The sequence below is a fragment of the Centropristis striata genome, chromosome 15 (genome assembly GCF_030273125.1).
Source record: "Centropristis striata isolate RG_2023a ecotype Rhode Island chromosome 15, C.striata_1.0, whole genome shotgun sequence".
NCBI classification, from domain to species: domain Eukaryota; kingdom Metazoa; phylum Chordata; class Actinopteri; order Perciformes; family Serranidae; genus Centropristis; species Centropristis striata.
This window is the reverse complement of record NC_081531.1, coordinates 10,953,944-10,969,807: the sequence shown is the minus strand read 5'-3', so window position 1 is coordinate 10,969,807 and position 15,864 is coordinate 10,953,944. Positions and strand designations below refer to the sequence as shown.

The window sequence follows — 15,864 nt, the reverse complement described above, 5'->3', positions numbered from 1 at the left end:
TTTGAGCCCCCTGCTGTAAAGTATATTTCACTCTCCACTCCTCTTTGTAAATGTGAGTGTGAATGATTAACTGTTTGATCCATGTGGATCTAAACGTCACAGCCAGTGAAGGTGATACAGCTTTAAGTGCACAGATTGAACCCGTGGCTGAAGCTCCTGCAGCCTGCGGTCTGCTCTGACGCTGGAGGGTTGGTCCATGGAGCATATCGTCCCAGTTGCTGAAATGGGAGTGGGCGAGCTGGGATAGGCTGGGAGTTTGGTTGGAGCCGTCAGCAGCGGGACGGGACAAGGCTCTGTAGAAGGGGGGACGAAGGAACCGAGCGAGTATTAACTTCTGAGCTGCTGAATGTTGGACAGGAAATTTGACGTAGACAGCTTTACGGGAAAATAGCATTTGTTGCATTCAGGGGTCACGGATCTGAGCGGCGCGGATGACAAAGAAGCGTCGCCGTGCAAACTTTCTCAACCGGGTTTGATCGCTCGTGAAACCCAACCGGGAATTCAGTTTTTTTTCTCTTAAACGGAGGGTTAAAGAAGAGGACATCATGCCACGGCGCACCGTGCAAGAAGTAACAGTGCAAGATGTCCAGAAACGGAGAAATCCCAACAAGCACTACGTAAGCCTGGTTTAATTATTACAACAACACCGCTTTGCTGCTTAAAGTGAGCAACAGATCGAGTTATTGTGCAGCTCTGCTTTCTTTCCTGTCGGGTAAAGTAAAAACAAAGAGAGTATCAAATTACAGTTTACCAAGCCAGCCGGGATGAACTGTTCAGACTCTTTCAGACCAGTCATGATTCTATAATGAAGACTGTAAAGCACTACAATCAGTGCATATAAAACCATATTTATTAGATCCCAACAACCAAGAAATGATCAACACAGAAGTTGGATGACTTTTAAGAGTTACAGTCTTATTTAAGTGGGGGGTTTCCAGGTCGATCTTTAACTTACTATTGAATCTGACACCGGAGAAAACAATGTTGGATTCATCAGTTCTTTGTTTTGGGCTGTTGTTTTCTCCTTGATGTTAAGGAGCATCCAAATGGATTTGGCTCATGTGACCTATGACCCCCCCTGAGCCTGTATATGCAGAATTCAAGTGACTACAGGCAATTGAGTAGCATGTCACATGTGTATATGTGAATATAGGCATTGTACTAATTCTACCAGTCTGCAGTCTGACATAATCGTCTATGACTGTTGCCATGAGTGTGCCATCAGAAAACAGTTTAACAGGCAAATCAGTCCAGTCAAAAAACATCCACATTAATCCCCATGAGTTCAAGTCAAGCATCCCAGCTTTGTCATGCCTCAGGCTCTCCCAATTTACCCAGATAAACATCCCTACAGCCAATGGCACCAGGAAGTATGAGTAACAGAGCTTCTAAGGTCATCATAGTTAACACAAGGCAATGTTTAAACAAGGGAAGGGCCCAGACATTACAAACCATATGTCATGTGGCATTTTAAGTTTTATTACGTCAGTATGTTTAGTAAAGTGCATTGTAAAGTTTTCATTAATGCTTGTTTTAAGGCTTTGCTTTAATTGACCATGTCTGCTTTTAGTCAAACTAGTGAAGTGCCCGTAGGAAGTATCTTTCCATCCATATTATGCTCAGCTGTCAGTTAATAAAGTTTTGTTGTAACTGTTTTCAATGGAACAATCTGATGCGGAAGAAAGGCCTTTAATCTCTGCTTAGCATGCTAATTGTGATAGCACATTACGCAGTATGCTGCAATAAAAGTACATTAACATGAACCCAATTAGCTGATATACCATATTGCATGTAAGTATCTCTTATCACATGATTATGGGCATTATGCTAAGCAACATGAATGACATAGCGAGTGAATGAAGCTAAATCTCCGCTTAGCATGCTAATCGCGAATGTCACAATTTGCACATTACGCAGACCACTAAAACGTCTGCAACTCCATAAAACACTTACTTTTCATAAGGTATGCACACCATCCAGCACATACACATTGAACATTGATGTTCGCTGGAAACTATTCCAATATTATTGGAAAATCGAACCTTGTAGCGCACTTTAAAACTCTGAAAGATAGGCAGGCTAAATAGACACAGGCCTATCACACAATGGGGCGGAGCTCCCCTAAAAGGCGCCCGATCGGAAACAGTGCAATGCTGCAACACATCCTACGTAAATGATCATATTTTGAAAAATGAATTCAAACATTTTCAAAAATCTAAGATGCATACCTTCATGCCATGCGCAAGACACATACAAAATCTGAGGTCAGTCTGACTAACGGTCAGCGAGATATGCCCTAGACACACACACACACACACGCTTCTTGCTTTTATAGATAGATGTATTGATTATGAGACTGTTAACTCAAGTTCTGCAGCCTTCTGGTGATTGAGACATTGAAATTAATAATAGCCTGACATTAGGTAGTAATGCCATTATTATAACATTAACACAAGAGATTGTACAAATTCTTGAAAGTTTGGAAAAGGCTTGATTTAGCCATTATGTTTTCAAGGTTAGGAATATGCTTGAATTTAAATATACTCTTTGAACAATGCTTGATTTTCAACCTAATCTGGTGCTAATTTAGACAATCAGTCATGTAAAACAAGAATCTTTTAATATTTGAAATGAAACAATACTTTTGTCATATTTGTTTGTTGTCTCGTGGTGTCTCACACCTATCGAGCTTAGCTAGGATAAGTCCTTTGATGAACCAGACTCTAGAAACAGGCATTGAATAATCATGATCGAAACATACAAAAGTTAAAGTCAAAGTTACAGCTGTAATATAAACAGCTGCTAGAATAAAGAGATACAAAAAATACATTGGTTGCTGTAGATTTAGATGTGATGAGTGCTTCGGTAGTGCTTGAATAGTGCTTGCAAAGCTTTACAAAACCTGCATTAGTTGGGAGAGTAGTAATATAGTTTAATATGTGGATATTTGTCCTGTTTCAACAATCATTCCCCACTGGTAGGCCGGCTGCAAGGTTGTGTGGGAGACAAGAATGTCAAAAAGACAAAGACCCATTGCTCATTTTCCTCCCAATTTTTCAACAATGAAGCTTTCATCATTCTGGTGGATACATGTGGGTGAATTTGTCTGCAAAAGTGCACACAGTCTGTGTAAAGTAACACATGACATCATGTGATCCGGCCAACGGTGAGAGCTACTGCCAAGGCCTTAGCAGGTGTTCGTGTTAGTTCCGTGTACATGTTGTGTGCCTGTCTGGGCTAGTATGCATTTGTTGGTTTGCATCCATATATGTGTGAAAATGATGCCTGGGTTGAATGGTCAACAGACCTCATACCGCTGTGAGTGTTAGTGGTCAAGGACACAAAGTTCTCGAGGTCCCGTGTCTACTCCATCTGTCCGTTTGCTCTCTGGTGCAGCCCATGTTGTTTTGTGCCTTTGGTACTTTCTCTTTATGCAGGCTGGACACCAAAATCTTCCAGAAACCTAGAGGTATGGTTCACAGTACAAAAATCAAGTTATACCTCATCAGAGTTAATGAGGTATTCTGTAGAAAGGAAAACACATAAAAAAATCCAATTTCTAAGAGACTTCCAGATATAAGAGCATTTTATTGCCAGTATAGTGTTTCATTGACGAGATAAGCATTTATTGCTTAACTTATAGCCTTTTTGTTTCTTCCTCTAAAACTATAGCTTTACCCTCATTTGCCAGTGTAGGTGTTGTGCTTGTAGATTAGAGAGCTTATTTGTCTTTATTATTTTTTATTAGGGCTGGGAATCAGTTAACAATCTATGATTCCAGTACCCTTTAATTGAAACAGATACAAATGAAGTACTAAATTTGATACAGATTTTTCTACTTCATCCTTTACCCTTTATGAGAGACTATATAAAAGCAGTGGACGTAGTCACTGGGATGTCACCCATTATTAGTTTGTGGATTATTTTGTTGTCAACATCTTGGCTTATGGCAATCGCCATATTGTTTTATAGTAACAGGAGCATGCGCAGAACGGATCAAGAACCAGAATGATGCTACATCATCAGCTTATACTAATGTTAGCTAGCTAGCTTGGTTAGCAAGGGGCACTTGTTATTTAAAATGAACAACTGACTCCTTGGAGTGTCTTTTAGTCCAACCGGACACAAAACAAGAAATTTTTAAGTAACCAAAATGTTTTAATGAAGTGAAAACACACTAGGAAAGGGTCAAAGTGCTAAGACAAAAACATACAGAGCACTGTGGTAGCAACCTGTCAATCATAATGTAGCCACACCCTAAAACCTGCCCTTATTTATTGTCTATTTTACTCTAAATTGGACCATAATATACAAAATAAGCATCATGCTGTATTGAAGAAGTCTTCAAACTAGCGATTGAGACCATCAGCTTATTATGAGAATGTTTACTGAGGTAATAAATCAAGTGAGAAAAAGGCTAATTTTCCCATTGACAACTTTATTAACCAATGGGCTCTCCCCCTGTTAGCTATTAGAAAGACTGCAGGTTTTAGATGCTTCCACATTGGCTTCATGTTTCAGGCCCACTTGAGTTGAATGTACCAGGCTTGATGTCACCACAACGTTGACTATATGGGTTTTAGCTGCTGTGTTAGTGGGCCAATCACATCTCACATTAAATCAAAGAATGCTTGTGGTGATTGGCTGTGAGCAAAACCATACAAAAAGTAACATTTTCTAGATCTGGGTACAAAAAGGATCGACTGCAGGTATCCTTTAAATGGAGAAGTTTAAATACAACTTGGCACTGGGTTGATTTAGGTCGATATCTTATCTTGTAATAATGCGGCCCTAATTTGTATGGACTATTTCAAGTAAAACAACCTTTTTGAACGGTTCTCACTCTTAAATGTTCATCGTAAGAAATAGTTGTTGGCCACTGACAATACCTTGAAAATAGTCACTTACTCCTAATGTAGTATTGATGTCCCTCCATTGGTTTTAAGTTTCCACACACTGACCCATAGCTGTTTTTGTGTAATGAAGACAGCCTCCCTGTTGCTGTCTACATTGCTCCTGTAGTTGGTCTGTCCATGGCCATATCTGACTCTCGTGCCCTGAAAGAGGGAGCGAGGCCAGAGAAGGTCTGGGAGTTGGGCCAACAGCATTCAGCCAGACACAGCGAGCCACCGGGGAGTTTCCAATCACCTCCCTGCCTCTCCCCTCTTCGTCTTCTTTACAGAACAAAATAAAGAACTGTGTCTGTTGCCTTTAGACTGCATCGATTAGGCTGGATGCTTTAGGTCGGATGCTTTGTGCTGTTTGACTGTTGTTAATGTGCGGCTGATGGAATTTGCAGTTGCACATGTATAGCAAGTACATTTTTTAAACTTCACTTCGTACCACCAAGGTACCACCAGTTTATTTTTGTATTTAATGGTGTTGAGACACTGCATACACTTTAAATGTGATATTACGATCTTATGAAAGACTTCACATCAAACTCTTGAACTGTTTTCATTGCTAGTTTGACTGTTCAGGTTTTTATGTTAATATCTGCCAGAACAGGCTGTTCCAACGAGCTGCTATTTTGAAATAACCGCATTGCCAAATCTGCTTTATAATGACTTCCACTTTATCAGGAAGTGACACAATTGAATCGGTAAATGAAATCATCAGATTTCCCTATTGCTTTCATGTGAACGGATGATGACAGCGACTGCTGAATGCTGTTGCCAAATAAGTGTTATGTCTGCCTTTTTTTCACACGACCCTCTCCAGGTATCGCAGCACTGCCAGTTACTGGCACTATGAGTCAGGAGTGATGCCCTAGGGGGGTTTGGATTATCATCTAATTGGTTATTATAGCTGTTTGTCAGCTTAAATGTTCCACTCATTTTTTGTCTTTTGTTTTTCCAGGTTTATATCATCAAAGTGTCCTGGAGCGATGGCAGTACAGAAATCATTTACAGACGCTACAGCAAGTTCTTTGACCTCCAGGTAAGTGTGTTGTGAGTCTGTATGTAACTGTGCTGGTTTTTACTGTAGCTGTGTGACCAGCGTAGGCCAAGAAGTGAATGGAGATACTTTTTCATTCAACACTGTCCCCCTGCAGACCTTGTGCTTGTAACTAAGCTCTCCCTGCTCCACCCATATGACACGGGTAATTATATTGTGCGAGAGGAGTCGGAAAATGCCCCAATGAAGTTAATAGAGGACAGTGATGAATGCGACGACCGCACTGATGACCACAGAAATGTCTGAATCATTCTCCAACGTCACGCTGGCAGTGTGTGTTGCACAAGGAGGGAATCTCATTAGTATCCTAGTTTCCCTTCCTCTTTCAAAGGTAATGGATCTGAGGCCTTGGCCACGTCAGAGCTCAGAGAGCATGGACTAAAGGAAACCCAGAAAGGCAACCGCTTTAAATGAGCACATAGTCAATTTAGGGCGCAGCATACTGTCAACCCTAATTGGATTAAATTCCTTTTAATTGATTAGGATGGTCAAAGCATGAGCAATGAAATCCAGAATTACAAAGCTCCACTGAGGTTTTTCTGAGGCTGCAAGTGTCATGTTAACCAGAGGAACAAAGTATTTCATTACTAATTTCATTAGTTTGCCTTAAGACTTCAAAGGCTGCAAACAGTCTTACTTATAAATCATGATCATCGTATCACTTATGATTGTTTTTTTATTAATAGCTCCGTTTTGTTGTTCATGAGTAGTGTCGGACAGTCGTTTTTTTTTGTAGTACTAGTGCAGTGCTGGTATGTATTTGTATAGTGGGAGATTAAGTAGATAAAACACTTACTTTTCATAAGGTATGCACACCATCCAGCACATATACATTGAACATTGATATTCACTGGAAACTATTTGAATATTATTGGAAAATCGACCTTGTAGTGCACTTTAAAACTCCGAAAGATAGGTAGGCTAAATAAATCTACAGATGAGATGAGTCAGGGTGTAAATCCAGAGTGAATTGTGTTACTGACCAGGTGTAGGCCTATCACACAATGGGGCGGAGCTCCCCTAAAAGGCGTCCGATCGGAAATAGTGCAATGCTTCAACACGTCCTACGTAAATAATGATATTTACAACATTTATTCAAAAATCTTCAAAATCGAGGATGTACACCTTCATGCCATGAGCAAGCCACATACAAAATCTTAGTCAGTCTGACTAACGGTCAGTGAGATATGCCCTAGACCAGGGATGGGCAACTGGAGGCCCGGGGGCCTTAGTACAACTACATGCATTTGAGCATGAAATCTTGTATCTTGTGTAAAAATGCACAAATGACTTCTTGCAATTAATGTTGCTCTGCTGTTCTTGCACTGAAAAAAAAAAACACAGTAAGTGGTTATTTTTTATTTGCATCAAACCTTTTGTATTCCTATTTATACTGTTAAACATGCATTTGAGAATGAAATATGTTAAGTTACTTCACTGCAAACATATTTAAAATTGCAGTTTCATCATATCTAGTGAAGTCTAAGGTCCTATTTGTGACCCTGTGGTAGTGTTGATGAAAAATTGTGGCCCCCTCCAGCATTTAAGATGCCCATCCCTGCCTTAGACACACACATACACTCACACACACACACACACACCCAGACGCTTCTTGCTTTATAGATAGGTAATTGGCTAAAAACATTAAGGGCTGTTTTCTGCACATTGCTGTTAACATTTGAAGGGCTATTTAGTCATCCATGATCACTGCTGAACTGTTGTCAATCAGTAAGAGCTGCAACAACAGTTAGAGAACTTGGCACATGTAGTAGGGTTGGGCGATATGTTCAAATTTTCCAACAGGACATTTCCAGCCCAGCAACCGGCAATTGTCAATATCGAACCCCCTTTTAGGCCCTTTGAAGGCTAATAAGTATAAAAAATAAAAAAATTACAAAATGTCAAGCATGTCAATATTCCCACAACTATTTTCTTGTTTAAAAAAAACCCTACAACTGTCAACTTTTAGAATTAAAGTTAAACTCTTTTACAGAACTAGTTTAATTACCTTGTCAACTCATCTTGTAAAACACCCTTTATTTAAATGCCCCGAAGCAGTCTTGATTAGAAAGTATTTTACTTGTTCCAACAAACACCAACTACAAACTACAAAAATTTACCCAAAACTCGTCCCACAAAAATCAACCCTGATGTGCTGAGCTAGGCGCCAATAGCCGATGTGTAGTGGAGATCATGTATATCAGTACTACAAATGATCCATCAGAGCCACTCTGGGATATATGTGTATGCTTATATAGATTAATTATTGTATGACCAGTTAAAGGTTCTGGATTTTGGAGTGATATTGAGGCTGAATGGTTGGTTAAACATCTCTCATTGGCTTCTGTAGCTATTCTTAATTCAATTAAGAGTATTTATTTATGTTTTGAAAATTGCCAGTAAGGTGAATTAGACTCCATGAAAGATTCATAATGTTGGTAATTTAATAAATTCAGTTTCATCATCCAGCCATAGCACCGCTTTGCTTTTGATGTTTTTGGCTTAAGAAGAAGGTTTTTCCGACTTTGTAAGTAGTGTGACTAAGTAAGAGGAGGAGATTTGGAAACCTTCAAATATCAATTAGAGGCGAGTTTTACTTCCAGTAAGGGCTCGAAAGTCAACTTCGAAAGCCAGAAATACGAGCAGCGAATGATGAATTGCTACATCAGAATGAATCAATGACCTTACTTGTTGTTGTGGAGTTAACTTGGAGTAACTGTCATCAATTGCTTTCAAGAGTATCAATCCACATTTATTTCATCCATACTTTAGCATATTACCAGCACAATTTACTACCTCCATTACTGAATGCCTACAGTATCAGATCAATGGCATTGAACCAGATGAGCATATGTGGTTTATTTTCAGCAGGGGCATTCCCCGCTGGTGTTCACCCTGCTATGCCATGCAGCTGCTTCCTGCTGTGTCGACAGCCTGTGGGTGGGCTCTCACTGGTGAGGGAGATGTAGATAAACTCAGCTGGAGAGATTACAAGCCAATCTCTTATCTGCTGTTAGATTTGGCATTGAAGTATAAGAAGCCACCTTGAGGCTCTGGTATTTCTTACAGAAGCCAGGTGGAATGCTCCAGATCTCTTCAGCCCCACTCTGATCAAGGGATTATACCTGTTTTATGTGCCAGCATAGTTTTTAAGCTGCCATTTTGGCATTTTGGCCCATTAATCGGTGGCCTATGATGAGAAATAGGGCTGTGGTTTAACATCATAAGGCGTCATCACAGGTGCCGGGCAAGGAAGGTGACATAGAGCTGAGTCATTCTGCTCCCTTTGTTGCTATTTCTTTATTTCCTGTCATCTTCCTTTGCCTTTTACCATCTTATCCTGCCTACTCTCATCTGCTCTGGTCATCTTAAAATATGTTCCTTGATGTTGTTGTCTTGTATGGTGATTCATGAGGGGTTTGTATTATTAGAAAAGATGATGCAGTAAAAGAAATTCACGTTTCATTGGTCATATAAAAGCCTCAGAGCCAGACAGGAAGTGCCCACCACATCCCGTCAATACAGCTGTACAAAGCAGCTGATGCCTCAGTTCAACTAAGGAAGCATGCTTTTTCTGAGATCACTGACCACATGGTGTTTATTCCATCAGTCTGACTTCAATAGGATTAACCCTCTAATACCCACATAGAGCCATTTTTAGGGGGAGATAGCAGGCCAACAGTAGATGCCACATAAAAGTGATATACAACATCTGAAAGCTGTTGAACTGGGGATTATTTGAGCTGCAGCTCAGTACTGTTTATCAAGTTGATCCAGTCATGAATCTGTAAAAATCATTTGGTTATGGCTATTGAGTTTTTAAGTTTAGGGCTTGTGATGGGGGTGTCAATTATGTCTCATAAGTTGTTGAAGCAATTTTTGCATTGATACCATTTGTATGTTATGTTATGTATGTAACAAATGCTCAAAATCCTGAGGACTTGACAACAAGAGAGTCTTTGTGGCTTATTAGAACTCTTGCAAGAGGACACATCAACCCACACCACAGAGTGTTGTAGACTGAAGCGCCAAGAATATATTATTCTGTGGTCACCTTTTATCCCATGCCACATATTCACCCTTCCAGGGTCCTAGCCAGGTCACATGGGGTTCAGGGGTCAGAGGAAGTTTTAACTGTAATCAAAGGGAGTGAAACTGTGGAGAGTTCTTCAAGAATCACATTTTTCAGCGATTGGATTGTGACCATTTCTGTTCTGAAAACTGCTGAGAAACCCTCTTATTATCAATATATCTAGAAAAGTCTATGAAGTCTTATGAATGCTCAAGGTCTCTAGTTTGTGGTTGTAAAGTTTCATGAGGCTGTGATTATCGTAGAAGTCATTGTATGCAGTCAGGTCAAGTTACAAGAAATGCTCTCACTACAGTGAAATGGCTTAAATGAAATGATAACTAACATCATCAGTTGCAATTAAATTAGAACTCACTGAATCCAAGTCTCAGCTTTCTAGTCATGCCCAATTTCTGCAATTTATAGACTGTTTCGAGACTCCAGTATGATGAAATATTCAAATGCAATAGGCAAAAATAACACATTTAAACTGTATTTACCCCAGACTGCATGGGATTAGCATGTTTTGGGCATATCTGACTCATAACTACCTGTAAAACCCTTTGCAGATGGGACACTTTGAAAATGAACATGTCAGTTTTAGTGTCATTGGGTTTAGGGAGTATTCTTCAGATCAGTGATAACACAAATACATATTTTATATTTGATGGCACATTACTGATTTATTTTCTAGAAACCAATAGAATCCAGACCAAGTTGGATTGAGCAGCCAGTGACTCTTTCACCTTTTAAATTGTCTGCAAGCAGATTAAATGTGTTGATGTATTTCTCTGCAATTACTGTGTTTTGCATGTCTGACAGCATTTACTTCTTGAGAAAACTTGTGCGGTGCTCTTCTCGTCCAAAAATATTTCTGTTACATCTCACCCACCTTTTTCCTGTAACACCCACACCAGAGAGTCTTTGTAGCTGCTAGAACTAAATAGCTTCAAGGAGTTTAGTATCCATTTCTTCATACCAGCATACGATTCCATTGTGAGACAGAATTATTGCCCTCACTTATGCATAAATGTATGTAATGCAAAGTATGTGTTTAGTCTTGCAAGCTGTTGCATACCGAGAGAATGAATTGAGCAATTTGCATTTTAACACTAAACCTGTGGGTTTTTTTCCTCTCTCTTTGACAGTGTGGAACTGTTAACAAAAATAGACTGATCTGTTGCACCAGACAGATGGAAAGTGCTGGGATTTCTTTTGCCATGGGGTCATCAATTTTATTTCCATGTCACTCAGAACAGTTTCCATGCTGCACATGTGTCCATTCAACTTCACAAGCTTAGTCTTCCTAGTCGCTCTGAATACAGGATACACTTTTACTTTAAAGATGTAGGGGGGAGAAAAGCAATACATTGTTATTTACTTATTCAGAGTTTCACATCTGTCATGTATTTTCCAACTGCAGTAATGAAGTAACAAAACGTTTTAAAAGGGGGGGAGGTTACTTTGCTTAGAGCATTGGGGCCGCCTGTTGGGCACATTCCACCAAGCAGCAACAGTGTGCTCATTTCCTCCTTGTATACACTAATTTTCAGCCATTTTCAGAATAAATGTACTGTATTTATCCTTAAGCAGTGCAGTTGTTCCTGGAACAATAAAACAAAACATGTGTTTTTACTAAGGGAATGCTGAAAGACACGAACGCGTAATTGAAGCGATGTTAACAGTATTCGTGTTGGGGATCTAGATGAGTGGACTGAGTATTTTGGAAAAAACAACATCTGTCCAAGTAAAACAGTAATAAAAATGTAATTTAATGGACTGAAATTGTCTTTTGCAGATGAAGTTTGTAGGGAAATTGAAAATAAAATATCAAACTTCCAAAACCAACATCACCAAAACATTTTTAAACTTTCTTATTCATTTGTGCTTATGTATGACCACTGGGAATGTAATGTGGTTTCCCAGCACCATGGCCCAGTCTCATAGGCTGTGAAATGGGAGCTTTGTTGATTTTTTTCACTCGTCTTATCAGCCAGTTTCTGTCATTGAGCTATCTTGATTAGATAGCATGATCTGCAGTTGTCCCTCAAATGACTAGCCTTGAATGAGATTAGTAATGTGTTGGGAAAATAGCTTACTTGTTTGCTGCCTGAGAGCAAAAGGCACAAATGAACTTGCTATTCCTATCACATGCATGTCTCCGGGCAAGAAAGCAAAGGAAACTGATTGATCGTCCATCCACTTGTGCTATGGAATAGCATGAGAACTGAGATTGGAAAATTGTGCTTTGCTTCTTCTTATAGACTGGTGGCCTGTCCTTGATGTACCCTGCTGTTGTCCAGGGCATGCTAGGATAAGCTCCAGACCCAGCAACCAATAATAGAAGAAGTGGGTGTAGAAAATAGATGGACAAATGGAAAATGTGCCTTAGCAGCAAGTGGTGGGACAGTATGTGACAACAGAAAAATTGTGTAATTTGTCATAAGTCCAGGAATACTGTTTGTGATTAAACCCAAGCTTTTCAGTGTGGTGTGTGGCCAAACCACATTAAAACACTTACTCTTGTGTAAGCACTTAATTCTTCTGATGAGCTCTGGGTAAACAGGGCCATTGGTCCTGTGACTCAGCAGTTATAGCAAAGGATAGCCCGAGTTACATTATTGTAGGGGTGGGTGATAATGGCAAAATCTCCTATCACAGTATGTATAACTTTATCATGGTAACAATATATATCATGATTAAGTAATTGTTCTTAATTGTTTCAAACAACCATGAAAACATTACATTTAATTATTTCATTTGAAGTTTCTGGCTACAAACAAAACAACTAACTCACATGTGAGTTAAAAAAAACAAAAGATTCAAAATGCTGAAACTACAATTCTTTCAAAATTGAACCTTTAAGGTTCCTCAAAACAATACTATTTTATTTATACTAATATAGGTTTTAAGGTTAAGAAATGTGATCATTGCCAAACCTGTACACACACTTCTACCATTGTGGCGTACATAATGTTGTATTGTCCAACCCTACATTGAAGCCAACCTTCCTATTACAGGCTCAAACCTTAACCAAATGATAAGTTAAAATGTACTTTTAAACAGTTTCTTGTATCATGGCGTTGCATGACACTTATCGTGAGATAAATGTGAAAAAATATTTTTTAAATGAGATTCTGATATTGTTTAACTGAGGTATCTACCCCTTTTCTAACAGATGAAGGAGAAACATACAAACATAGCAAATTGTGATTTTATTGTTTTCTCTACTGGATTGTCATCACATTTATGTCAGTATATTACAATATATGTCTGTGCTTAAATATAAAATGACATATTCAATGATAGAATATTTTAATTATATTGCCCACCCATATTAAGTGATCATGGAAACGATCCTCAATTTAAGGAGCCAGGGCATGCCATTTTATTTAATGAAGTGTTCTTAAGAAACACTGAGCCACAACCAGACCCTTGGGTGCTGTTGTTTAGCTGACCCTCTACTATGACCTTTCTGGAGGTGGATATGTACAAAGAGAAGGACCCTACAGGGACTTACTAAAGGCAAATTGAATAAACCATATCTAGACTTAACATACGAGAAAAATGACTTGTATTTACTGTATGTCTAGATTAGGGTTGGGCAATATAGCTAAAATCTTCTATACAATGAATATGTTTATGTGCATGCACATGCACATGCACATAATTTCAGAGTAAACAGATGAAGGCAATTGGTTGATTTAACTACAGTGGGGAATTCCCATAAACGTAGTAAGCATAGCATAAGGAGTTAAAGTCCTGCACTTGTGTTGGAAAAAACTACTCCCAATTTATTTAAACATTTGGGTTCCAAGTGGACCTTTACACATTATTCCCCACCATTATTGTTTGAGTTAGTATCTTCTTATTATTATAAATTTAGACCCTATTTTAGTTGTGTATCGTAATATCTTGATATATCATTTCATCACAATAAGAATCCAAATTATCATATTAAATGATCGTCCAGCCCAAGCTTACATTAATATACAGGAATAATCAGAAGAAGAAAAAACTGTCTTTTAGAAATAAAATAGTGGCCCATCCATCCATCCATCTGTCCATCCATCCATCCATCCATCCATCCATCCATCCATCCATCCATGTACAGTGTGGGGCTCCGTAAAGGGTTAAAAATGACGTCAAGCATCGACGTACAGTAGCCTGAGTGAAGGAACTAGAGTAGAACTGAGATAGGCATGTTGCAAAGAGAGCCGCCATTGTTCTCTGGCCTTTTATACTCTCATTCAAGAGACTCTTCTTTATGATGCCTGTATTTGAAGGCTGATGATGTGGTTAGAGCGGATGTGGACTAGACAAATTAAAGCCCCTTGGAAGATTACATTTGTCTCTGAATCAGCAAGAATTTGGTCAATTTAAAAAATGGGGTTTAAAAGTTAACAGCATTACTGAGCATATTAGCAAAGTATGTGATAAGATAACAGTGGAAATGTCTTTAAAAAGATCCTTACATCCCTGTGCCTCATCACTGCTATGTTTCAAACAGAAGTCTTTTATTATTAGTGGTAAAATTACTTTAACATTATTTCATTTCCCCGACAGATGTCCTCTTTTTATTGTGTTAGATGTTGGTATTTTCCAAAAATTGTAAAGAAAAATAACAATATAATACAATATCTCATTAGCCTTTGGTGAATGAGTTAAGGGTTTAACTTTTGACAGAGTTCTGAATCCTGTTTCTATCCACAGCTGAAACTGAAATGATCATTTCGTGAGCTATTGTTTAATGTGATCACTGTGTAATATCCACACATTACTGCAGTACTAATGTGGCACGCATTCCCTTCTGAAATGAGCTCAGCAGGATATAATTCACAATAACATACTTCAGACCGACCAACCTTGGAAAGTCATGTGGAGCTTGACTGTGCTCCACCTTGGCCTGTCATCCTCCTGCCTGTAGAGCATGAATATTTGATGTTGGGCACATGATGTAACTGGCATTTGGAAGAGATGTCTTTACTCTCTCCAGATGCCATTTCTTGTTTGAGTGGCTCTGATTACAGAGTAGATACAAGGTTTAGAAGCAGACACAGAGACAGGGTGTGTCTGCGCTCACAGTCAGACACATGGGAACAATTACAGTGCGTGGGGTATTGGATCTTCGGTGTGTGAGTCTCTGTCTGTCTGTCTGCCTGTCTCTTAAGGTGGTACACCGTGTCAGTGATGAAGCCTCTGACTCATAAGCCAAGCAGATTGTTGCTTTGTGAATTTCTAAATTCCTGCCTTGCTCCTGCTGTATCTTAAGAAACATCAAGACTAAAGCTAAAAGTGGATTGACTCACCTCTTTCCTTGACTTGGTCTAGTCGGCAGCAGGGGATCATGGCTCACTTTTCTACCCCCTTTATTTTTATTGTTCTTTTGTTTAACAGGAAAATACTGCTGAGCTCCAGCAGTCGTTGCCCAGAAGAAGTTATTTAAGTGCAACTGTATCACGCTTGGTATTCACAACTAAAACCTGATTTTGGACTTACAGTATACAGTGCCTCTGTCATATTTTTTCCCTGACAGACAAATCCAAGATTAAGTTGATTGATGGGCCTCATTCACCAACATCCTCTTAAGTTTTTTCGTAAATTTGTTCAAGGTTTTCTGTGTCTGCAGAATTATTTGTACCAGTTGAACCTAATTATCATCTGCAAATGCTCAGCCAATCGACATGAGACTAAAGGACCATGTGGACAGTCACACATAGAAATTGAAAATAAAAATTGAGAGAATTCTGTCAAGAACTGGGCTCAGCGCAGTTCTTGAGGCACAGCAAGAGGGTTGCTGGTTCGAATCTTCTGTGTGGAGTTTGAATGTTCTCCCT

The 15,864-nt window shown here is 39.1% G+C and overlaps 1 protein-coding gene across 4 annotated transcripts in view; it reads left to right on the top strand.

Moving 5' to 3' along the window:
* Nucleotides 1-15,864, top strand: part of sh3pxd2b (SH3 and PX domains 2B) — a 56,041-nt gene continuing 40,177 nt past the window's right edge. For 2 of the 4 annotated variants that reach the window (XM_059351470.1, XM_059351471.1), the window contains exons 1-2: nt 3-617; nt 5,860-5,940. In XM_059351470.1, coding sequence (XP_059207453.1) covers nt 546-617; nt 5,860-5,940 — 153 coding nt within the window. In that variant the 5' untranslated portion in view covers nt 3-545. Of the gene's footprint in view, nt 618-5,859; nt 5,941-15,864 lie in introns of all 4 variants that reach the window. The other 2 variants (XM_059351469.1, XM_059351472.1) reach the window with 2 other exon arrangements.